The sequence below is a fragment of the Borostomias antarcticus genome (genome assembly GCF_949987555.1).
Source record: "Borostomias antarcticus genome assembly, chromosome: 25".
NCBI lineage: Eukaryota > Metazoa > Chordata > Actinopteri > Stomiiformes > Stomiidae > Borostomias > Borostomias antarcticus.
Genome location: NC_140258.1, coordinates 13,890,808 through 13,914,915, shown reverse-complemented (window position 1 = coordinate 13,914,915; position 24,108 = coordinate 13,890,808). Strand labels below are relative to the sequence as shown.

General features: G+C 45.6%; 1 protein-coding gene across 2 annotated transcripts in view; it reads right to left on the bottom strand.

The window, feature by feature from the left end:
• The window catches only part of cul9 (cullin 9), a 56,455-nt gene that overhangs the window by 12,526 nt on the left and 19,821 nt on the right, over positions 1-24,108 (bottom strand). Inside the window, exons 10-28 of one of the 2 annotated variants that reach the window (XM_084458521.1) lie at positions 23,145-23,335; positions 19,092-19,288; positions 17,428-17,665; positions 16,940-17,045; positions 14,638-14,865; positions 12,329-12,419; positions 9,295-9,466; positions 8,941-9,046; positions 8,199-8,294; positions 7,918-8,093; positions 7,661-7,794; positions 7,354-7,539; positions 6,943-6,972; positions 6,535-6,671; positions 5,664-5,846; positions 3,962-4,116; positions 3,629-3,830; positions 2,321-2,492; positions 1,155-1,300 (exon numbers count right to left, since the gene is read on the bottom strand). In XM_084458521.1, coding sequence (XP_084314647.1) covers positions 1,155-1,300; positions 2,321-2,492; positions 3,629-3,830; positions 3,962-4,116; positions 5,664-5,846; positions 6,535-6,671; positions 6,943-6,972; positions 7,354-7,539; positions 7,661-7,794; positions 7,918-8,093; positions 8,199-8,294; positions 8,941-9,046; positions 9,295-9,466; positions 12,329-12,419; positions 14,638-14,865; positions 16,940-17,045; positions 17,428-17,665; positions 19,092-19,288; positions 23,145-23,335 — 2,946 coding nt within the window. The remainder of the gene's footprint in view (positions 1-1,154; positions 1,301-2,320; positions 2,493-3,628; positions 3,831-3,961; positions 4,117-5,663; positions 5,847-6,534; positions 6,672-6,942; positions 6,973-7,353; positions 7,540-7,660; positions 7,795-7,917; positions 8,094-8,198; positions 8,295-8,940; positions 9,047-9,294; positions 9,467-12,328; positions 12,420-14,637; positions 14,866-16,939; positions 17,046-17,427; positions 17,666-19,091; positions 19,289-23,144; positions 23,336-24,108) is intronic. The other variant, XM_084458522.1, reaches the window with a different exon arrangement.

The following is a 24,108-nucleotide window of genomic DNA, read 5'->3' as shown; positions in this document are numbered from 1 at the left end:
AATGAATCGAAATCGTGATTTTGACTTCCGCAATTAACTAATCGCAAAAGGCCGCAATTAAAGGAGTAGTAAAGGGAAAATGCATGTTTAGCCCTGTTTTAAGGTTAATTATGATCATATACAATGGTTCAGATCAAAACGTTAACAAAACTAGCACTTTTGAGAAAGTCTGATAATTGCTCTACCACCGTTTAAGGTCATACAAGGGATGTGGGTGGGCACCTTGAAAAATCATTCAAAAACATGTTAAACACTCGATTTCAAAGACAAGAAGCTCACCGAGGGGGTAATTGGTGTCCGTTGGTGTTCTGACATCAAATTTGCCACAAAGTATGAATCCTGTAGGGTTTTATTGATCATTTTATGAAATCCATCGACTTGTATTGAAGCGACCGTTGTAGATGTGTAGATCAATCCGCAGAGGGGATTCAGGAAGCGGAACTACTTACGGTAGCTATTGTTATTGTTTATGTTGCTAGGCTACCTAGTTTGCGGAAGGTTACACACGTATGTGCTGCGACTAAATAGTTCTATGCTAAATATTTAAAAAAGCCTTTCCAGATAACCTAGAATCTTACTTTATGGCGAATTATATGTCAGCACACCAACTAACACCTCGTTGAGTTTCTTGTCTTTGATCTGAACCATTGTATATCATCATAAGTAACCTTAAAACAGGGCTAAACATGCATTTTCCCTTTACTACTCCTTTAATGTGATTAATAATTTTGCTTTGAATTGAGTGTGCTAGGACACGGACGAATCACAGGCGCTTATGCTGTCTGACCAATCACATGCGTTCCCACTGAGTGCGCTGGGCGCAGCAATTTCAGAGAAGACAGATAGCAGTAGGTCAAGACCAGTGTCACAAGAGTACCCGCAGCGGTGAGTAGTGAAAAAATGAGCGAAAACGAGGTCAGTGAGTTAGTAGTAAGAAAGGGATCAACATCCGTGATTTGGGAGCATTTTGGTTATTATATATTATTATATATTAAATATTAATCGCAATTATTAATCGCAATTACCATTTTGAAGCAAATAATTGCAATTATCTTTTGTCATAATCGTGCAGCCCTACTCCACACACACCTCCTACAACACGCAAAACACTCTTCTCTACTACAGAGATAATAGAACTTGACTGAGGTTGTTACCTCCTGATGGTTGAAGTGCAGCAGGATGAACATCTGCAGCGTGGACACGTAGAGGGTGCAGGACCCGTAACGCAGCTCCGCATGGCCCAGCCACGTCCACTGGAGACGCCGCGGCTTAGTGTGGCTCATACCGTACATACACTGGCCTGAAACAAACAAACAAACAAATACATGGCTGACTTAGTGTGGCTCATACCGTACATACACTGGCCTGAAACAAACAAACAAACAACTACATGGCTGACTTGGTGTGGCTCATACCGTACATGCATTGGCCTGAAACAAACAAATAGGGATGCACCGATACCAGTATCGGTATCAAGGTTGATACTGCGCTCATGTTCTCGTAAGAATGACCGGATACTCCAAACCGATACCAACGTTGTCATAACGTTACATTACATTACACTCACTTAGCAGACGCTTTTATCCAAAGCGACTAACAATAATTGCATTTAACGTAGGAAAAGCCACAACTACAGTATGTTGCGCAATACAGGCTTCAAGTCCGAAAGCGAGGGAGAGATGTCTCTCCGGATTTAGGAATATCAAACATGCTTCTACGAATATCTTAACCTTACTGCAAGCTAGAAACAGGGTTGGAGTGATAAAAGGTGCAAGATAATGTTTATATAGCCTAAATTGAGCTAGCTAACGTTAGCTTACATTAGAACATTAGCCTCCTGGAAGCCACCATTGTTTCATAGCTTTGAGTGCTTCACTGAATCAAACCTGTGTAAGTTGACAGCCCTAACCTAGCTACTGTACAAGCTTGCTAGTTATCTAGCATAGTTAGGATCCGACATTGCACTTGGCTTGTTTGTAGCTACTTCGCTATTGATATTCCGAGCCTGGTTTTGGTAATTGAAAATTGCAGTATTATTAAAAGTACTTGTATCAGTACTCAGTATCGGCAAGTACACAAAAGTGAGTATTCGTACTCTGTCTGAAAAAAATGGCATCATCCCATCCCTACAAACACACACACACATCCAGGTCTTAGTGTGGCTCATACCATACATAAACAGGCATGTACACAAACACACATCCAGAAGGTTTTTACATCTGAATGACTTTCTATCAATAAGAGGACACAATTGTTGCGTATCAGCTAAGCTATAAGCTAAACATGTAGTATAGTACAGCTTTGAGGACGAGGGACTGACTGTTGGCGTAGAAGTCGGTGAACTCTGCCAGGTAGCTGCAGAGCTGCTGGGGGAGGTGTCTGCTAGGGCTGTCCAGGTAGCAGGGGGACGACACGGCCCAGCAGCGCGGAGACAGGACCAGCACCTTCACCTCGCTCTCCTCCTCCGGCTCTGACGCCTGCTCCTCCATCATCTGCCCCGCAGACACACAGGAATCAATCAGTCAACAACGTTGCTACAACTCTGAATATCTGCACAGACAATCTGATCAACAGCTAGCAGAACAAAGACCCAAACAACTGTGTCCACCAGCGAGCTGTATGTACTGTAGCTGAACAGCGCTAAGCTTACAGCTGCTCACAGCTGTTTAGAGTGCACTGGGAAAGCTAGTGGGTTGCAGTGCTTTGTCAGAGTGTGTCGCTGCCCTGACCTCAGGTTAAGGTTAGGGTCAGGGTTAGAGACAGGGTCAGGGGTAGGGATGGGTCTTGTCAATTTTTATCGATACTGATACCATTATTGAGACTGCTTTATCGATCCCACTATCGATACCCTACTTTTCTACTATTTGATGGAAAGACAACTATAAATTCTTAAAAGAACCGAATTGGTATTGTTTTATTTGGGATTGTGACACTACCACACAGGGCATAACGTGAAAAGACAAAAAATAAATTATACTGCATATAAATTAAATAAAGTAGCCTATAGGCTATGCTTTACATAACAACACACCATTACATAACAAATGGCTGCTCTTAACTAAACAGTATTAGAGAAATCCCCTTCTTCCCTCTCTCCCTCCCTCCCTTTCTCTCTCTCCCCCTCCCCCTCCCCCTCCCCCTCCCTGCCCCCCTCACATTATACATGCAAGTGCTATGCTATGCACTATTAGGCTATTTTACGTTGACATTGACAGTCCTTAAATCTAGATGCCTTCTTTGCAAGCTAGATTCCCTCTGTCATCCGCTTGCTAAAGGCTACAAAAACGTGTTAGTATAACAGACTACAGTGGCTCATTCATTCATTCACTAGTTGTGGCTAGTAACGAAAAATGAGAAATAAAGCGGTGCGGGAGGCCATAGTATCTTTTTTATTTAAACCGCGGATGGATTGAAATGACGTGACTCGTCTCACAAGATTTAAAATTGACATTACGTTATCATAGGACGTGCTAGTCTCGATAGCAGAATCGATAAGCTCTTTTTATCGAGTTTCTCGAAATCCTTGAACCGGGTCTTAATAGAATGGGTTTTCGAGACCCATCCCTAGTCAGGGGTAGGGTAAGGGTAAGGGTAAGGGTAAGGGTAAGGGTCGCTGGCCCGGCCTCACCTCCTCGTCAGCGTCCTGCAGGGTCTTGTCCAGCTGCTGCAGTCGGTAGAGGTGGAACTCCTGCTGCAGCTCCTCGGACTCCGCCAGGTTCTTCAGCATCTGCTGGGGGAAGCGGCTGGGGAAGCAGGTGCCGATCTGCTCGATAACGGCACTTTCCAGCCACACCTTGCCCTGGGCCAGCAGCCGGTCCCCCAGATAATACCTGGAGCGGGGATGGGGAGGGAACAGGGGTCCTGCATTTAGAGACTATTACCATACAAGTCTTGTCAAATGATAACTGGTGTTTCGATTTTGTGATTCGCTCATCAATAGTAGAGATCATATTTCTCCAACCTGTAAAAGTGCTCAAAAGTGTTTGCGAGTTCTAGTCCGGAGAAGAAGAGCATGGGCTCCAGGAATTGCTGGAGCCGGGTGAGCGTCTCCACGTTGCCGTCGGCCCCGCTCTCCTGGATCATCAGGTCTATGTACTGGGCGAAGCGCTCACTCACCTGCCAACCCACACACATTCACAACTGTCAACCTAGCATTTGCAGCAAAAACCTGGGAGGTAAGCTGTAGAAGAAATACATAGTCAGTAACGCACCAATGTTTTGCCGTGGTAGTGGCAGCGACACATTAAACTGACTGCGCTTTAGCTGCGTTCTACTGTGCTACATGTATACTGTGTTCTACAGTGTGTTCTCAAGTTTCTTCTAGTGTTCTGTCTGTCTAGAGAAACTGTCTAACTGTTAGCTAGCTAACGTTAGTGCCTGGACCAGTAGCCTAGCTCTGCCATGGTCCGAGTTCACGCTGGATCTTTCCCTTACTTTGAGCAGCACTGTAATGTAGCTATATTTTCAGCTAGTCTTTCTGAGTGAGATGGTTGGAAGCACGTTTTCCGAGTGGGTCTCTGTGTCCCGGCTGCATTTGTCATCCGACTCGTTGTGCCAACAGATTAATGCCCCATAGCCTATTATGGCTCACTTCTTTGGTTTGCATTTGTAAATCTCTAAGACGACTCGTCATTATAAGACGTTTTTCTATGAATTAAAGCACAAAGAATCATATGACTGCAGAGCATAGCCTAAAGTTTCAGTGATCACAGTTTGCAGTCAAGCAAATGCAGGTTGTACACAGCTTGTAGCCTAGCTGTTGCTGGTATAAGAATATAGTTGTGTAAACTGTGACAAATGCTAATGCCTGGCTCTAATGTTCACATTACTTGGAGAATAACTAACCTGCAAAGTGTGTGTGTGTGTGTGTGGCAGGGCTGAAAATGAACACCTGCCACCGGCCAAATGCAGGTAAAATTTCCAATTGGCGACTAGATTTCAGAAGGCTATCTGAAAAAAAGATATACTTGGCCAGTAGATTTTTTCATCTACAGTCCCCTTGGCAGGTGACACACCGTGAGCCAAAAAGTTAATTTTCACCCCTGTGTGTGTGTGTGTGTGTGTGTGTGTGTGTGTGTGTGTGTGTGTGTGTGTGTGTGTGTGTGTGTGTGTGTGCACGTAGGCAGCCAGCCAGCCAGCCATCATGGCAGAAAAAAGAAAAATGGACATAACTTTTTTTTTGTACCAAAACGCAAAGTAAGAATATTATGGAATAAAATACTACCTAAAAGAATAACTGGTTAATGTTCACACAAGAAATGTGAAATTATGTGAAATGTGGAAACACTAATATGGAAATGTTATTATGTCATTAGGCAGCAGAGCAACATTATGAAAGCTTGCCAGCTCTCTTTCTCTTGTTGAAGGACAGAAACATGTAAGGGAAATGTTATTTAGTATGTTAAATTTGTGCAGGAAATATAAATAAATATCTCTATATATATACAACATTATTTGATATTTCTCCTCTTGTTATAGCCAGATAAAAGTATCAAACCACCTGTAAAAATGCTCTAGAATACAGGAATTGGCATCTCTTTGCTTCAACATTTTCTGGGGGAGGGCCCCCAGACCACCCCTTTTGGTGTCACCTCCACTTTCATTTCCCTTCCGATGCCCATGGGGTTAGGGGTCGGGGTACGGGTATGATTGTTGATACTCACATGCATGGCCGTGAGGATGGAGAGCTGCAGCAGGGCGGCAGAGAAGCCGTGTCGGAGCGCCAACACGAAGGCTGTCTGCTGGCCAAACAGCTCCTCCATGGCATTCTTCAGACGCAGGTACATGTTCCTGTAGCGCTCCACAAAGTCCGGCAGGCTGCACGTGGAGTCCAGGAACTTCTTCACCTGCTCAGATTCAAGGGCATTACTCTCTGAAGTAAACAATCAACAAGCCTGGGTTTGCATTCAAACTATCATCCCACATTGTTGCTTTATATGCAGGGCTTGAAATTAGGAACTACAACGCCTGCTGAAGCCTATTGAAACAGATCAGACATGTAGGGCCCTCAGTCAGATCAGACGTGTCGGGCCCTCAGTCAGATCAGACGTGTCGGGCCCTCAGTCAGATCAGACGTGTCGGGCCCTCAGTCAGATCAGACGTGTCGGGCCCTCAGTCAGATCAGACGTGTCGGGCCCTCAGTCAGATCAGACGTGTCGGGCCCTCAGTCAGCAAAATGCGTATTTTCTCTGATTAGGATTATTTTTTATTTATTTTTTGCTTTTCCAAATCGAGTTAAAGCAGGGCTTTAGCGTTTCTCCCTGGACAGTTGAACGCACCGCTGAAAACACTAGTGAAGTAGTTTCTAAGCTAGCAGACAACAACAAACCAGAGGGATGTGTTTTTGTTTGTCATTATTTTCCTGTGTTTACATTTGAAATCCGTTGAATTCTACTCCAATAACATCTGCGTTTTCTGTATCAAAGAAATTGTAGGGTCCTAGATGTGGAACACCGTCCCTGACGGGCCTCAGGGTAGATGTGGAACACCTGATGGGCCTCAGGGAAGAGGTAAGGATGCTCTGAAGCGTGGTACCTGACGCTGCACCACTCCCTGCCAGCACAGCGCGATGCCTGCAATGCTGCTGGTGCTCTTCACCCTGGGCTTCACCGAGGAGGAGGAGGAGGAGGACGACGACGCAGCTGCATCTTTGTTTTTGCCGTCTTTACCGTCTGAAAGACAGAAAGACCACACTCTAATTGTCTACAAAACACAACTCAGCACGAGGTGAGAAAAAAAAAAAAAAAAACGGCAGCCAAAAACAACTGAAAGAAAAAAGATGAGAATCAAAACATCCTAATATAACTGAGTCAAACGGGTGGGTTGTGTGTGGGAGAAAGCTGAATGTCTATCAGCAATACAAAATGAGCTGGAAAACGCAACAAAAAACTAAAGTGCAGTACATCAGCCTCTCAGTAGTACAGCAGCCTCAGTATTACTTACTCTTCAAATCTTTGCTTCGGTTGATACCTTCTGAAAACAAAAGAAATGCCTTAAATGGAAGATGATAAAAAAGGTGGTGTCTACGATTATCATTAATCTGCAGATTTTAAGTTCACCGCAATCTGATAACTGTGTTTAAAAAAAAAAAAAGCTTAGTAAAAACATGTTTACACATCCAAGGAACATACTGACATAAAAATCTTTTGTTTAACTGTCCAGGGACAGACATACTCCTTTTGAATGGCAATGCAAAGCTCTTGACAGTCTTGGTATTAGTAATGGTGATGGGACGTACAGTAGTACTGAGTCAAACAGAGAAAGTTTTTGTAGTTAAGTGTCCAAAATCAAAAGCAACCTTGAGTGAATCAAGTGTACTTGAGGAGGGCAGTTGGTGTGGGACTGGTCACTCACTGGACTTGACAGGCGGTTTGAGCTCCTCCGTGTCAATGCGGCTGGTGTCCACGTGCACCAGCAGGTGGGTGAGGCGGCGGACGCGCGAGTTGAAGATGGCCGCCCGGCTCTTACAGCGCCTGGCTGACTCAGCATTGTCCAGATACTCGCTGAGCAGCCAGGAGAGCGGGCTCACCGAACTGGTTCCTGTTGCACACAAGGACAGATACACAGAGCACATTAGTTACACCATGCCTTTAAAAGTCACATGTCAGTCAGAGCAAGTGAGGCATGACTGATAGGAGGTGTGTGATGCGAGGATAGGTACGTGTGGCGGTGATGCTCTGGACGATGGGGGTGATCAGCGCCTCCCAGCAGGTTCGGCCCAGCGCCTCGGCCGCCTCCGCGTCCGGCAGGAAGCGGTCAGCGAACATCTGCTCGTGTCTGAGAGCGCTGTTCAGTCTGCAGAGACGCAGCAGGCCAGGCTGGATTAGAAGCTCACACTAGCTTGGTCGGTCATGAGTATGTGTGCTTGCTAGCGAGGACGTGGCGTTGGCAGGGCCAGGGGAGCAGCTGAGGTCTTACTTGTTGAAGAGCTGCAGCAGCTGGGCACGGTCCTCCAGGATCTCCTGGCACCAGGTGTAGGCCTTGGTGGAGTAGAAGAGGTAGGTGCGGCAGCACAGCTGCTCCTTGAACACGGGCCAGAAGGTGGGCTTGGGCCCCAGCACCTCGAAGCCGTGGACCCTGGTGTCGATGCCACCCTGGTGCGGAGAGAGCAGCCTGCTGGGTTAGATTCTACAACCGTCTGACGGGACATCCAGTAGAGGGACTGATCTGCCGGGCTCCTCTCAGAGTAACGGGCTTACCTGCTGACACCTCTTGATCCTGATCTGGACGATGGACCAGAAGCGCGTCATGTTCTCCAGCAGAACAACGCGGCCGGCTGACGGGGGAACGTTCACCTGAAACCACAACAGGCTGTGAGCTACAAAGGTGTTAACACAGCCAATAATACATCATCGTCAGCAACACTGTTCAGTCTGCAGAGAAATTACACATTGTCCCCCTCAAAGTAGTCCCCCCCAGAGTTAATGCACTTCTGCATTCGCTTTTGCCATCCATGGAAGCACTTGCACTTAACTCTGGGGGGGGGGACTACTTTGAGGGGGACAGAGTTAATGCACTTCTGCATTCGCTTTGAGAGTGTACTTTTTTTATTGTAATAAAATTGTTGAGTTTTGGGAGTTGGTAGAGAAAAGTGCCACAACTGTGACAAGCTACCCCTGCGACACTCTACAAAACAGCCTGTCACAGAAGCACCGATTGAGTGAGGTGAACAACATTATACCAGAATAGTCGTGAGATATAGGGCAACAAAAGGATATCATTGTTTTTTCAATTCAAATAGAGGCATGAGCATGGCTGACACAATCCGGGGACTTTTCGGTCGCACATCATCAATAATACATCAGCCAATACAAACTACATGAATAAAGAGGCTCCTGTCCTAAGAGCTGAACAGAAACGTACTGTGTTGAGCTCTGTATTGATGTTTGAACAGAAACGTACTGTGTTGAGCTCTGTATTGATGTTTGAACAGAAACGTACTGTGTTGAGCTCTGTATTGATGTTTGTAGGGTCGTCTCCGCCCAGTACTAAAATGCGCGCAGGCATATAACTGGAGTCTTCACTGGCCACAAGCACCGCCAGTTGCCTGGGATACACAAGGAAAGAACCAAGCATTTGATTTATTACATTCATATTTCATATCTGATATCTTACCGCTCTCATTATAGAACAATAGAAGCATTTGATCATCAATCCACTGTTCAGCTTTCAAAGATAACCGCAGGAAATTGCAACCTGAAAAGTTGTGCTATAATTCCTATTCTGGTTTCATATTGTGCATGTGTAAAATACAGTATATTAGAGTGATGTAACCAGACTGAGGCTGGGACATACCTAATAACCACCCCTTTGTGCATGTAGATGTTGATAAAATGGGAACCTGTGCAGCCATTGGACTCCCAATAGGTTTTGGGGTTCTTGTCAGTGAGCTTGTTGGCTCGATGGTGATTGGAGGACACTTCCAACTTCTCCCAGCACTTGTCCTCCTTGAGCTCCACACTAGACCCTAGTGTTATCATGGACAGACAGTTATAACAACATGTATTAGTAATGTTATCATGGACAGACAGATACAGTATAACATGTATCAGTAATGTTATCATGTACAGTCATGAGAAGTATACTCCCGCGTCTGCAGTCATACAGTGTGGCGGCAGCGGCGGTAAAAAAACATTACAACCCACAACCACGAGGGGCAGTAAAGCACTGCTACAGAGGCTACAGTACTAGGCTTGTCTGACAAATGGTAGGCTACGTTTCTCAGTTTGACCGGACTGAATTGCGAACTGCTCTTTTGGATTAGCTACAGCAGAGACAGTAGCCGACATAAAATTGGTTATTTAAAGGGATATCATTTTGCCAACTGATCGGACTTCATTCATTAGGTTATTTTTGATTCAAACCCGGAAAATCAGAAATCCCACATTTTCAACGATGCAGTCAGAGTAACGACACCACGACATACAATCAATAAATACCGCTAAACCAGTGAAGACTAATTCATTTCAACGTATTTACCACTACCAAAGCACACGTTACCACGACTGCCCAAGTGGCTCAATTGAGTTACAGACTTGTATTTCAAGGGGCGCGGGTTCGGTTCCGCGTCCCTGCTGTCGGAAGGACATGGAAAGGCTTCTACGTCTTCAAGAAGGAAAGACATTGTTTTATTTGTAGTAGGCTATTATTATCACAAGGTAACAACATAAAATAGTTGGTGATGTCCTAGGAAAATAGCCTACCTATCTTCTTAATAGCCTGCAGTAGCCTAGTGGAGGGAGGTTGAGCAATCAGTTTGTTGGCAATTCGTTTTGACACTTAAAGGAGTAGTAAAGGGAAAATGCATGTTTAGCCCTGTTTTAAGGTTACTTATAATCATATACAATGGTTCAGATCAAAACGTTGACAAGCTAGCATTTTCGAGAAAGTTGATAATTGCTCTACCACCGTTTTGGTCATACAATGGATGTGGATGGGCATCTTGAAAAATCATTCAAAAACATGTTAAACTCTCGATTTCAAAGACAAGAAGCTCACCGAGGGGGTAATTGGTGTCCGCCCATTGGTCAGCGTGAATTAACACGTGTACGCGTGCCCTCCGCGTTTTCATCGCTTGGGTGTGCGTGAAGGGGAGGAGTTCAAGCTAACGAGCGTTATAATCTTGCATAGAATACTGATTCTGTCAAATATATCGGTTCGAAAAATTATTTCTTTATCCAGGCATCTTACTTTCATCAGTTTCATTATAGCGGAGCAGGTTATATTTGCTCGTATGTGGTATTTATTTTGTGATCGTACAGCCAGGCTCCAGAGCTCCAGGAACCCCTATGCACAGCCGAGCTGCATCACATTGTGGCCGAACCATAGGGGTTCCTGGAGCTGGAGTATCTCCCCTTCGGAGTGAGCACTGTTAAGGGCATAGTAGATGTCAAAATAACGTTCGTTTGGAATGCCCTTCAAAGTCATTTTCAGGGCTGTTCAGGGATGTCGCATGTGTCAACAGCCTGTCACAAGCTATATGGCTAACCATAACCATTGTTAATGAATACTGTAAATCCTATCTTAACAGAAGCTAAGATTTCAGAGTGGGAAAGTGATGTGTCCTGATCCCAAACTATTATCAGCCCAAAACGGCAGGTTATCAGAGAATTTCACGCAGTAAATTAATGTGCTTCACCTGTTTAAGCAGCTGAGTTTGACACAGCTGTAGGCGATTGGCTATTGCTAGTTTTGCGTCCGATTCCCGCCGTCCCATTCATATCTCAGCCAAACAACGTTACGATAATTGCCATCTGTTTTGCTGCGAGTTTGAGTTTGTCTCCGTTCCTGCGCGGGAAACAGATTTTCCCACAGTGGAAGCTGCTGTCGTGAGCTAACTGGCTATCACGGTCTTATTGTGTAGCTTCACAGCCTGCTAGCATAAAGCACTAAGGTTGACAAAACCACACTTGCACATCATTAGAATTCCAAACATTTATATGGGATTTATCATTCAACTAAACATGGAACCTGAATACTGCCTGATATTTCAACCTGCTCCCATCAGTGATCTGGTTGTTAGATGATTTTGGGCGCATCTGCTTGCTGCGTCCATGAATATCCGACGCAATGACGTTCCAGTGTCCGAAAACGGTTTAATCATTCCTACAGTGTATGTAGTTCACTAGGCCTATGGGTAACACTACGGTACAATAGATTTAGCTACATTTCAATTGATCGCATCTACAAAACCATCTCTGCTATGCTTCCTTAAAAGTGACAGCAAAAAAGAGGAAGTGTTTTGCTACAGTAACTGGTTCTTGTCGAGGGGCAAAATCTCCTCAGTCCCAGTAGCAGCTTCAATAATGTGTTGCCTCCTATGTCAGCTACACAATATACAATACGATGTAGGCCTACAATATACACAATATAATACAAATAATATAGGCAAACAGTTAACTAGTCACACAGTTAATGCCAGTCGAATTGAGTTTGCTGCTCAACGGCGCCTCCTGGAGGCTATTGTGCTACATGGAACAAGGAGGCGGTCTGGAGTCCGAACGGAGCTCTAAAACTGCGTTGCTGCTCTCCGCTCAACATGCGGCGCGAATGGTTACTTCTCATGACTGTATCAGTAATGTTATCATGGACAGACAGTTATAACATGCATCAACAATGTTATCAGGGGGCAACAGATATGTATCAGTAATGCTATCATGGGAAGACAGATATAACATGTATCAGTAATGTTATCATGGGCACACAGTTATAACATGTATCAGTAATGTTATCATGGGCACACAGTTATAACATGTATCAGTAATGACAATTGTCAAGTCAAGACGGTCAAGCCTCAGGTTATGGTTGTGTGACAGGAGCCAGAGCTCACCTTGGCATAGATTACGCAGAAACACGTCAAAGAAGGGGATGTTGATGGGCTGGTGGCTGCGGCGGTGCTCCTCTATCTGGCCCAGGACCATCTGGACAGAACACAGACCAGGGGAACATCCTCACAGACCAGGGGAACATCCTCACATCACTGTAGAACTCAGACAGTAGGGACGGGAATTGGCAGGGACCTCCCGATTCGATTTTATCCCAATACTTAGGTGCAGATTCGATTTATATTGCGATTTTTGTGGCAATTGCGATTCTGTTATATTGCTATTCGATATGACGATTCATTGCGATTTTTTTTACCTGGCGAGTTAAGAAAGGCAAATTTCTTCCAGATGTTCGATTTGAATTGTGAAGGTGCAGCATGGATCTTCTCATTGTTGTCCGACATGTTTGCTGCTTCTTCTGACAGAATTATAAATTCGACACGGTACCTGCTAAAAGTATCTCGATACTGATACTGAAATGATACCATGGCAAAAACCTAAAACATCAGGAAAAGTAGGCTAATGGAATAATACCATGTCAGGTGTAGCCGACTGATCTGTGTTTGCTGTCTGCAGAGGCGGAGCAAGAATGTCAACTAAACTAAGCTAAATACATTACATATATATTTTATTTTATTCATTAAATGTAAAACATCTCTACTTTGTAAAATAATAAGCTTGGGATGCTACAATTATAAGCTGAAAGTGTCTGCTCTGCTCCACTAGTCTGACACTCAGATTGAATTGCTATTCAGATTCAGGGGCGGGAGCCAGGCTACTGATCCTCTCCTTCACTCTGTCCTCCTCTCCTTCACTCTGTCCTCCTCTCCTTCACTCTGTCCTCCTCTCCTTCACTCTGTCCTCCTCTCCTTCACTCTGTCCTCCTCTCCTTCACTCTGTCCTCCTCTCCTTCACTCTGTCCTCCTCTCCTTCACTCTGTCCTCCTCTCCTTCACTCTGTCCTCCTCTCCTTCACTCTGTCCTCCTCTCCTTCACTCTGTCCTCCTCTCCTTCACTCTGTCCTCCTCTCCTTCACTCTGTCCTCCTCTCCTTCACTCTGTCCTCCTCTCCTTCACTCTGTCCTCCTCTCCTTCACTCTGTCCTCCTCTCCTTCACTCTGTCCTCCTCTCCTTCACTCTGTCCTCCTCTCCTTCACTCTGTCCTCCTCTCCTTCACTCTGTCCTCCTCTCCTTCACTCTGTCCTCCTCTCCTTCACTCTGTCCTCCTCTCCTTCACTCTGTCCTCCTCTCCTTCACTCTGTCCTCCTCTCCTTCACTCTGTCCTCGAGCAGCAGAGCAGAGCACAGCCTCGCAGCACAGAGCAGCAGAGAGGGTCACAGAGCAGCAGAGAGGGTCACAGAGCAGCAGAGAGGGTCACAGAGCAGCAGAGAGGGTCACAGCACAGAGCAGCAGAGAGGGTCCCAGCCTCACAGCACAGAGCAGCAGAGTGGGTCACAGCCTCGCAGCACAGAGCAACGGTGTTCACGTTAGGGCATGACAAGCTCCAGAGTTTACAGATTGACTCATTGATGTTATGAGGTTCCCTAGCTATTAGCATTGGTTTAAATCCGAAATATTACAGAATAGATGCTTTTGCTTTTGGAAATCCTCCGCCACCGTCTAGAGTAGCCTAACCAGCTGAGCAGCCCTCAGCCCTTTCCCTTTCCTTCACGAACGGTCTTTGCAAACTATTTTACAACTTTTTTTTCCGTTAGATTTGTTTGCCCCAAACATTTGCAGAAATAAGCGAATGGTCTGAAAGTAGTTTGGTGAGCTGGACAGATGGTTGGCACACGCACTCATCTTAGAGAGTAGCAGAGAGGAAAGGGAATAGCAGAGGGACAGAGAGAAGCAGATCGCTACACACACCCTCACACACTCATACCCTCACACGCACACCCTCACACGCACACACTCACACACACACACACACACACACACTCACGCCCCAGAGGGACAGAGTAGCAGAGAGAGAGAGACACACACACACTGCCCCGACACACTATCTCGACCCATCTCAGAAATACGTCTCATTCTTAAAGTACCAGTACTAATAAAATGGGGTATTGTACCGTTTTTGACGGCAGGGTATCACCTAGCTACTACGCAAAGTGTTCCATTCTAGCAGGAAGTTGTTTTTTGGTTGTTGTTTTTTCTAACAAAAAAATCTATTTTGGGGCAGCATGGCGATTTAAAAATCGTCACACACAAAAATCGCGATTTGTAACGGAATCGATTTTTTCTCCCATCGCTATCAGATAGTACAGTAAAGGAAGCCAACTGAACAGAAAGGGCCCCCAGGAGGGTCTACTGTACCTGTATGCACCCGGCCAGGACACTGGTGGTCATCTTCTTATAGAGGCTGGCGTACTTCTCACAGTCGCTGACCAGCTCCCGCAGCTCGGCCACCATCAGCAGGCTGCTGCTGTGCTTGTCCAGGGCCTTGACCAGGGCGTCCCGCGTGCCCAGGCGACACATCACCACCGCGTAGTCCTTGTTCAGGGACGCCAGGCGGTACAGGAAACGGATGAACAGCTGCACCACCTGAACCGAACAAGCCAGGGTTAGGATTCAGAACGCGGTTCAAAGATCAGTTTATGTTAATATTAGTGGAGTTGAACGGAGGTGAGGTTGGTAAACGCTGTGGAAAAACGCGTTCAGAAGGTGCTGAATTTGAGAGAGAGGCAACACGTGCCATGGAGGACCGAGGAAGAACCGCCAAGCTTTGGCCAGTATGCCTCAACAACAACAAAACTTAGTGAGTCCTCTAGCCACACTTCCTCTAGAGCTGGTTAGCTTGCATTCCCTGAGGTAAGATACTAATCACTTCCACGTCCTACATCACACAGGGAAAGAACCATTCTAGGTTACTGGCAACGCTAGGCCTCAGTTAGCATAAAAGAAATCATAGGCTAGCAGTGCTAACATAACACAGTCAGTCCCAGAAGACTGGATGAAACAAGCCAGTTAGCATAGCATGAACCATAGGCTAGCAGGGCTAACGTAACACTGTCAGTCCCAGAAGACTGGATGAAGTCAGTCTAAGAAGCACACACTCAACTTTGAGAGTTGGGAACTGATTTATTAAAGGAGAATGCTCGTTTTTGACAACCTGGACCTTATTTACAGCATATTATAAGACGTTTCACTCACTGAGATAACTTTGGTGTAATTCGGAGGCCTGTAGAAGAAATTTAAAATCCAGCGTTATATCAAGTATATCCATGTAATGGCGGCGTAAATGCCGTAAATAAGGTCCAGGTTGTCAAAAACGAGCATTCTCCTTTAAAGGAAAATGCTCGTTTTTGACAACCTGGACCTTATTTACGACATATTATAAGAAGTTTGACTCACCCAGATCACTTTTGTGTTGTTCGGAGGCCTGTAGAAGAAATTTAAAATCCAGCGCGAGCCAGTATATCCATGTAATGGCGGCGCATGGGGCATAGGGAATGCAGTTTCTCAAAATCCATTTTCGTCCGCTAAACGGTTGTTTTCATCAATCAGATTGCATGAATCGACAGTTGATATTCCTCTACGCGAGCCATTCTTTCGGTTTTCAAATACGTGGTCTGTAGCCTCTGTAATATGATCTTTACACTGGCTATGCTCCCTCACATTCTCTGCGCTACGATCGTATTGTTGCTGACGAATGACGACGACAATATTCTCGGCACCAACTACGATCGTAGCGCAGAGAATGTGAGGGAGCATAGCAGGCTGCGCGCTGGCCTGTGCGCATGCGTGCTGGAGCAAGTGGGGGAGAGGCTTGTAAAGATCATATTACAGAGGCTACAGACCACGTATTTGAAAACCGAAAGAATGGCTCGCGTAGAGGAATATCAACTGTCGATTCATGCAATCTGATTGATGAAAACAACCGTTTAGCGGCCGAAAATGGATTTTGAGAAACTGCATTCCCTATGCCCCGTGCGCCGCCATTACATGGATATACTGGCTCGCGCTGGATTTTAAATTTCTTCTACAGGCCTCCGAACAACACAAAAGTGATCTGGGTGAGTCAAACTTCTTATAATATGTCGTAAATAAGGTCCAGGTTGTCAAAAACGAGCATTTTCCTTTAAGATCCCAAATAAAACGTGCTAAATTCAAACCGACTGCGTGTGTTGTTAATGTACTTATTGAAAGTGATCAACAAAGACTAATTGCATGAATGACATCAGGTGCAAACAACCATATGTAAATGAGGGTTTTGCAGGATTTAAATTGATTTCAACTGTGGAGAGCTTGAGCAGAAATGTGTCTATCCTGCACAACATAGAATTCAGGTGCATGGACAGCACACTCCTCTCTCTCTCTCTCTCTCTCTCTCTCTCTCTCTCTCTCTCTCTCTCTCTCTCTCTCTCTCTCTCTCTCTCTCCTCTCCCTCTCTCTCCCTCTCTCTCTCTCTCTCTCTCTCTCTCCTCTAGGTGCATGGACAGCACACCTGACAAGACGTGTATCTATGAGAGACGCCATCCTCAGTGCACCGCATTAGTAAATCAGCTCGGACATTGTTATGCTAGTGGTGTTTAGCCCCAGTGTCCATCCCCAGAGTGTCCATCCCCAGAGTGTCCACCCCCAGAGTGTGTTCTCATCCAGCAGAGGCTCCTCCTACCTCACGGTCGTTGATGAAGGCCGTCATGGAGGAGAGGCAGGGCTCGATGCTCTCATGCCACGGAATCACATCCTCCTGGTAGTTGTCCAAGAACTTATTCAATATCCTACAGGAAGACACCCAACAATTTACCATGAGCAGAAAGCACTGACCATAACCCTAACCCTAACCCTAACCCTAACCCCCCCCCCCCCCCAGCCCAGCCAGGTACCTGAGGATGGAGAGCTGAGGCAGGCATAGTCACCCCCCCCAGCCCAGCCAGGTACCTGAGGATGGAGAGCTGAGGCAGGCATAGTCACCCCCCCCCAGCCCAGCCAGGTACCTGAGGATGGAGAGCTGAGGCAGGCATAGTCACCCCCCCCAGCCCAGCCAGGTACCTGAGGATGGAGAGCTGAGGCAGGCATAGTCACCCCCCCCAGCCCAGCCAGGTACCTGAGGATGGAGAGCTGAGGCAGGCATAGTCACCCCCCCCCAGCCCAGCCAGGTACCTGAGGATGGAGAGCTGAGCCGCTCGGTCGGCGCGGTGCTGGTCCATGAGGCGGAGCAGGTCCTGGTAGGTGTCCCTGCTGCGGGTCACCTGGCTGCGCTCCTCCTCCAGCTGAGAGGCACAGTCACACAGCAGCTGCTCCAGCGTCAGGATCACCTCCCTGGTGGCCGTCATCTCCTTCAGGCTCACCACCAGCATCCTCAGCTCTGTGTCCTTGAAGTCCAGCTCCTCTGTGGACTCTGGAAGACCGTGGACAGACAGGATGGCTGTTTAATTAAGAGTAAGGCACGAAAGGGAGTGCTCTATCGTGTTTATAGGCACGATGCAAGGTGGAGTCTCCCTAAACACCGTGCCAATAACCACGGCACGACCTCGAGTGTTGATATTGCTTTTATACAAAAGCACTGCACTGACTAACGGTGGTGACGATGTTGGAGAAAGTCAGGCGAAAGAGTTTAATTGTTCATATTTGCCTGTAAACATCACTTTTGTTTGTAACCGTGTAATAGACAAGTTTACAGTTATAGCTTTAATTTGGTTGTGAAATGAGCAATTCTAAACCTAAAGCAAGGAACACACAAAGTCAACCAGTTACGCGCTGTGCGCATGCGTGCTGCAGCAAGTGAGGAAGCTATTTCGTTTCGAAAGACGTTTCTAAAGATCATATTACAGAGGCATGTGAAAAACCACAACAGGCCTATGCTCTATGTAAGCACAACTAGCGATTCATAAAGACAGATTGATGAAAACAACCGTTTCGCGGCAGAACATAGATTTTTAGAAACTGCATTCTAAGTGCCCCGACCACCGCCATTACATGGATATACTTGGCTCGCGCTGGATTTTAAATTTCTTCTACATGCCTCCGAACTACACCAAAGTGATCTCGGTGAGTCAAACGTCTTATAATATGTCGTAAATAAGGTCCAGGTTGTCAAAAACGAGCATTGTCCTTTAATGGTTTAGTATAAAGTAAATATATTTCTGAAGGGCTGCTACGTTATGAACCATCCAGACCCCTCAGGTCGTCTGGGGAGAAGCAGCATTCAGTTTTTATGCTCCACATATCTGGAACAAACTTCCAGAAAACAGCAGGTCTGCTGCAGCTCTCAGTTCTTTTAAATCAAGACTTTAAGATTTTTTTTGCCGCTGCTTTTTATTAAATCAAATAAAGTTTCATTCATACACTGCACTGTATCTTTTATTCTTGTATTTTATTTTTCCTGCATTTTGTTTTAAATGTACATTTGTATAATGTAAAATATATATATATAAAAAAAAAAAAAAACTTTTATATCACCTCTTATAATATTTCTTGCACTTTGTCTTGATGCTTTTAATGTCTCATGTAAAGCACTTTGAATTGCCTTGTTGCTGATGTGCTATACAAATAAACTTGCCTTGCCTTACTGGTACTTTGTTTACCGTTGCTATAGGCAACCACAATGTATCAAAGTGGAGTGATTTACCTGTTGGTATATTGCGGCTATTGAGACGGCTCCAAATGCCTCTTGGCCAATCAATCCGCGCTTGGAACTAGCTGTTGTACAATGTGAAGCAAATTTTCTGTAGTGTTGCAAAAGATGAGCAAGGAGCGCTTTCTTCATATGACCCGGCATCAGCAGGACTGAAATAGAACACACTGAGATGTGAGGTGTGTCCTACCTTTCTTCTCCAGCTTGTGGACCATGCAGATGTGGTTGAGGGCAATGATGGCCAGCATGGTGACGGGCCGCGGGGCCGACAGGCACCTCTTGAGCACGGCACTGACGCCGCAGGCCACCAGCTGCTCCGCCAGGCTCCTGTGGCTGGAGATCAGCATGATGACCACCAGCAGGCCGTTCCTCACCGACAACATGCACCTGACCGGAGAGACAGGTCTGTGAACATCTGTAGTATAGCACCCTTCTCAAGGTTCATCAGCGATTGCCTAGTCTCAGCGCCACACCCATGAGAGTTCTTACGATACACTAGGTAATCTACGCTAATTTAGGGCATGCTGCAGATCTCTATGGGTCTGGCATACTCAATGTTTCCGCTGGTAAGGTTGCCGTGGCATGGCGCCACAGCAAAATCCTTGCTGCCACACCATACATTTGATACAAAAAATAGTTATACAAATTAGGCTATATACTGTATATTAAAGTCTTAAATTAAAAATCTGTAACTTTTTTAATAGTTCTGCCTAAATGCGATTTTCAAACCATGATAATGTCGTGCCCTAATTTTTATTTTCAACAATAAATTGGGCCGCGCGCTCGCGAATGCTGCTGTCTGTGGTCAACTCAAAAGACTAATGTAGGCTAGTGTTTAACCAGTGTTTGAATTGGACCAAAATGTGCCGGTACCTAGCCTACTCCTCAATAGGGTAACATAGCAGTTTAAAATATATTAATGTTTGTAATCAATAAGTGGACTCAGCGTAGAGCTAGATAACATTCTAGTAAGAAGTGCTGACAGCTCCTGCACATTTCTAGCCTATTTAGGGCCCGAGCACTGGTGGTGCGAGGCCCTATTGAAATTGTAAGGATTATTATTATTATTATTATTATTCTCCTACCTTCTTCTCCCCAAACAAATGCCTTTTTGGTGGCCTAAAAATCCATGAAAACTCATGAAACTTTGCAGATACGTCAGTCCCGGTGAAAAATGTTATATTTCATGGGTGACGGAAATGGGCGCGGCAAAACGGCTCAAGAGCGCCCCCTGGAATATTTAAAATGGTGAGACCCACCTTTCAGTTTGATGTAGGCGAACGAAATTCGGTGGGCATATGTAGTTCATGGGTGTGTGGGTGTGCGTGTGTGTGTGCGTTTGTGTGTGTGTATGGGTGGGTTGAGAGGGGAGGGGGGGTATGACGGAATCTGTAATGTAGTATTAAATATGTGTGTGCCTGGGTTGAGAGGGGAAGGAGGAGTATGACATGGAATCTGTAATGTAGTGTTTTAATATGTAAATGCATGTTTTCATCGTATTGTACGAATGCATGATTTATTGCATCATTAGGGCCCGAGCACTGGTGGTGCGAGGCCCTATTGAAATTCGAAGGATTATTATTATTATTAGGGCCAGAGCACTGGCGGTGCGAGGCCCTATTGAAATTGTAAGGATTCTTCTTCTTCTTCTTCTTCTTCTCCCCAAACAAATGCCTTTTTGGCGGCCTAAACATCGATGAAAACGGATTTAACTTTGCAGATACATCAGTCCCGGTGAAAAATTTGATATTTCATGGGTGACGGAAATGGGCGTGGCAAAACGGCTCAAGAGCGCCCCCTGGAAAATTTAAAATGGCGAGCCCCACCTTTCAGTTTGATGTAGCCGAACGAAATTCGGTGGGCATAAGTAGTTCATCGAGACACACTAAAATGTCTCTTGGAGCCCAACATCCAACAGGAAGTCCGCCATCTTGCTCTTAATGTGCCATTTTTTCCTTGTTTTTACCATTTCCATGCCTCGTACTTTAACAAACTCCTCCTAGAGATTTCATCCGATCAACTTTATATTCGGTCAGCTTCATAAGACCTTTGTGATCAAAAGTTATCAAAAAAAAGAAGAGTTTTCACCAAACACCCTTGCCGTGGCGCCCCGCCAAATTTTACATTTCGCCATAAAACACGAAGTCCTCATAACTCCAACATACATTATCCGATTTGTCCGATATTTCTCAGGCTTCATGAAGGTTCGGTCCTGAATACATCTATGTGTCAGTATTGCATCATACTTACAGCGCCACCTACTGGTGAAACAGGAAGTACTCATAACTCCTACATACGTTATCCGATTTACTCCAAATTGCTCATGCTTGATAAAGGTTGCATCTTGAACACATCTGTAAGTCAGTATTGCGTCATACCTACAGCGCCACCTACTGGTGAAATAGGAAGTCCTCATAACTCCTACATACATTGTCCGATCTACTCAACATTTCTCAGGCTTCATCAAGGTACCGTCCTGAACACATCTATGCATCGGTATTGAGTCACGCTTAGAGCGCCACCTACTGGTGACAGGAAGTTTCTCTCAGTACTGGACACCGAAATAGCACAGCCTTTAATGGCGCCGCATCCCGACACACGTGGGAGACCAACCCTAGTTGGTCTTATTATTCGCTGATGACAACTGGCGGATCATAAAGTCTACATTTTCCAGATGGACATCCGACAATATTTGAAGAGGAACAGAAAGTAGAATGATGTTGAGAGCAGTCATGTAGGCAAGCCTATTGCTTTCCCCAGACCAGTAAACTCTGTTCGGGCAAGTGCCTCATGCAGTTGTCGGCCAAGTACAAAATATAGTTGAAGAGTGAAATATATAACGTCTAAAAAATACAGTGAATAAACATGACGTGGAGCTACACATGCACCCAGTAGCCTAGCCTGTTTGAGCCGAAGCGGAGCCTCCATCTACGTAGCTTACACGCTACTGTCTGCCAGTCAGCAAGCATAACTTGGGGGCCATCAATGAGATGGCCCAAGCGCAAGCAGAACATGCGAATCAGAGGCGCTGCCCTGACTGAATGACTGACTGACTGATTGAGTAACCGTCTTTTTGGTGTGCCAGTGCCAGTCAAAGCAACAGCAAATGCAATGAAATATCAGTTAAGCATAGCCTGATCTAGCCTATTATTTATGTAAGCTAGGTAAAAAAGGCAGTGATTGTGGAGGGAGAAGACAGGACCAGCACAGAGTGGAGGGACAGGTGAGAGAGGAGAGGATAGAGGTTGTTGAGAGGAGAGCAGGAGAAGAGAGAGGAGAAGGAAGGGGACAGGTGAGAGGAGAGCATAGAGGTTGTTGAGAGGAGAGCAGGAGAAGAGAGAGGAGAAGGAAGGGGACAGGTGAGAGAGGAGAGGATAGAGGTTGAGAGGAGACGGAAGGGGACAGGTGAGAGAGGAGAGGATAGAGGTTGTTGAGAGGAGAGCAGGAGAAGAGAGAGGAGAAGGAAGGGGGCAGGTGAGAGAGGAGAGGATAGAGGTTGTTGAGAGGAGAGCAGGAGAAGAGAGAGGAGAAGGAAGGGGACAGGTGAGAGAGGAGAGGATAGAGGTTGTTGAGAGGAGAGCAGGAGAAGAGAGAGGAGACGGAAGGGGACAGGAGAGAGGAGAGGATAGAGGTTGTTGAGAGGAGAGCAGGAGGAGAGAGGAGACGGAAGGGGACAGGAGAGAGTGAAGATGAGAGATTAGAAAGAGTCTTATAATTTAGACGGTATGAGTATGCAGTTAAGCATCAATGGGCATCAAACATTAATTTGTATTAAATAAAACATTCCATCATTCTCCCCCCATAACTCAAAATTAAAGAAAGCATATTTCATGTAGGCTAAACATGCTGTTTCAGTATACGTTTCAGTATGTTTCACAATGTTGTTATTTTAATTCTTTAAAAGTCACCACAATACAGGAAACTAAGTCTCTGAAACTTTTTTTTTCTGGGGGATGACCTCCAGACCCCCCGCTTTGGTATAGAAATCCTCCCTATTTTGGCGGTCTTGAGCTTGGCACAACCACACCAAGAGATCAATTCCACAGGAAACACTGCTGGTGTGTTGAGGTAGTAGTTAGTCAGATACCCTGGTGTGTTGAGGTAGTAGTTATGATACCCTGGTGTGTTGGAGTAGTAGTTAGTCAGATACCCTGGTGTGTTGAGGTAGTAGTTATGATACCCTGGTGTGTTGAGGTAGTAGTTATGATACCCTAGTGTGTTGGAGTAGTAGTTAGTCAGATACCCTGGTGTGTTGAGCATCAGCTCGATGGCGGCGGGAATGGCAGCCAGCAGTCCTCTGGAGCCCTCTGGCGTAGCAGAACCGATGCTAGCGAAGATCTCCAGCATCATCTGGGTGCCGGACTCAGACAGCGGCAGGCAGCTGCCCATGCTGCTCAGGTCGTGCTTACTGGCCCCCATGATCACCTTCAGAGTCTAGGAAACAACAGTGTGTTCAGAACAGATCCTGACAGGGACACTAGGGTTAGGGAGATCCTGACAGGGACACTAGGGTTAGGGAGATCCTGACAGGGACACTAGGGTTAGGGAGATCCTGACAGGGACACTAGGGTTAGGGAGCCTCCCCCCAAAGCCACACCCTTCCAGAGCCGTGCCAGGCTGTTGCCGTGACCAAGTTATTCCCGCGATGGACTAGGCCGTACCATTTCAAAGCCACGCCAGGGTATTATCACAATTCAACTTGATTGCTTGGCACGTTGGATACACTGGACAGCTTATAATGTCATATTGTCCTGTAAATATTACTTTACATACAGTATTTGTAATTGTATTTGTATATTTGTATTTGTAAGTAATTAATAAATGAAATGGTCGAATGGCTTTAATAGTTTATAGAGAGCGTTAATACCTTTAGTGCTAATCGATTATAGGAATGCGTTAATCCGGCCATTCCACCGTTGAGTTCATATCAAATGAATGTTTGATATAATCCTATAAATTGCTTATTCCTTCGATCTGCAGCATTGAGTAGCCTACCTCATGCTGAAAAAGTACACTGCATGTAATAACACAATGTGCCTTCGTATAAAGCAATGTGCAACTTTGAGTAGACAACATTTGAAGGAATAGAGAGAATGCCTATTCTCTGCAGCATGTAGCCTATATTTTGATGATCTGTGCACTTTTAGACAGAGGTTATTTGAACGAACCCAGCAGTTTCCCTTGGTGGTTATTTCTGCAATACAATT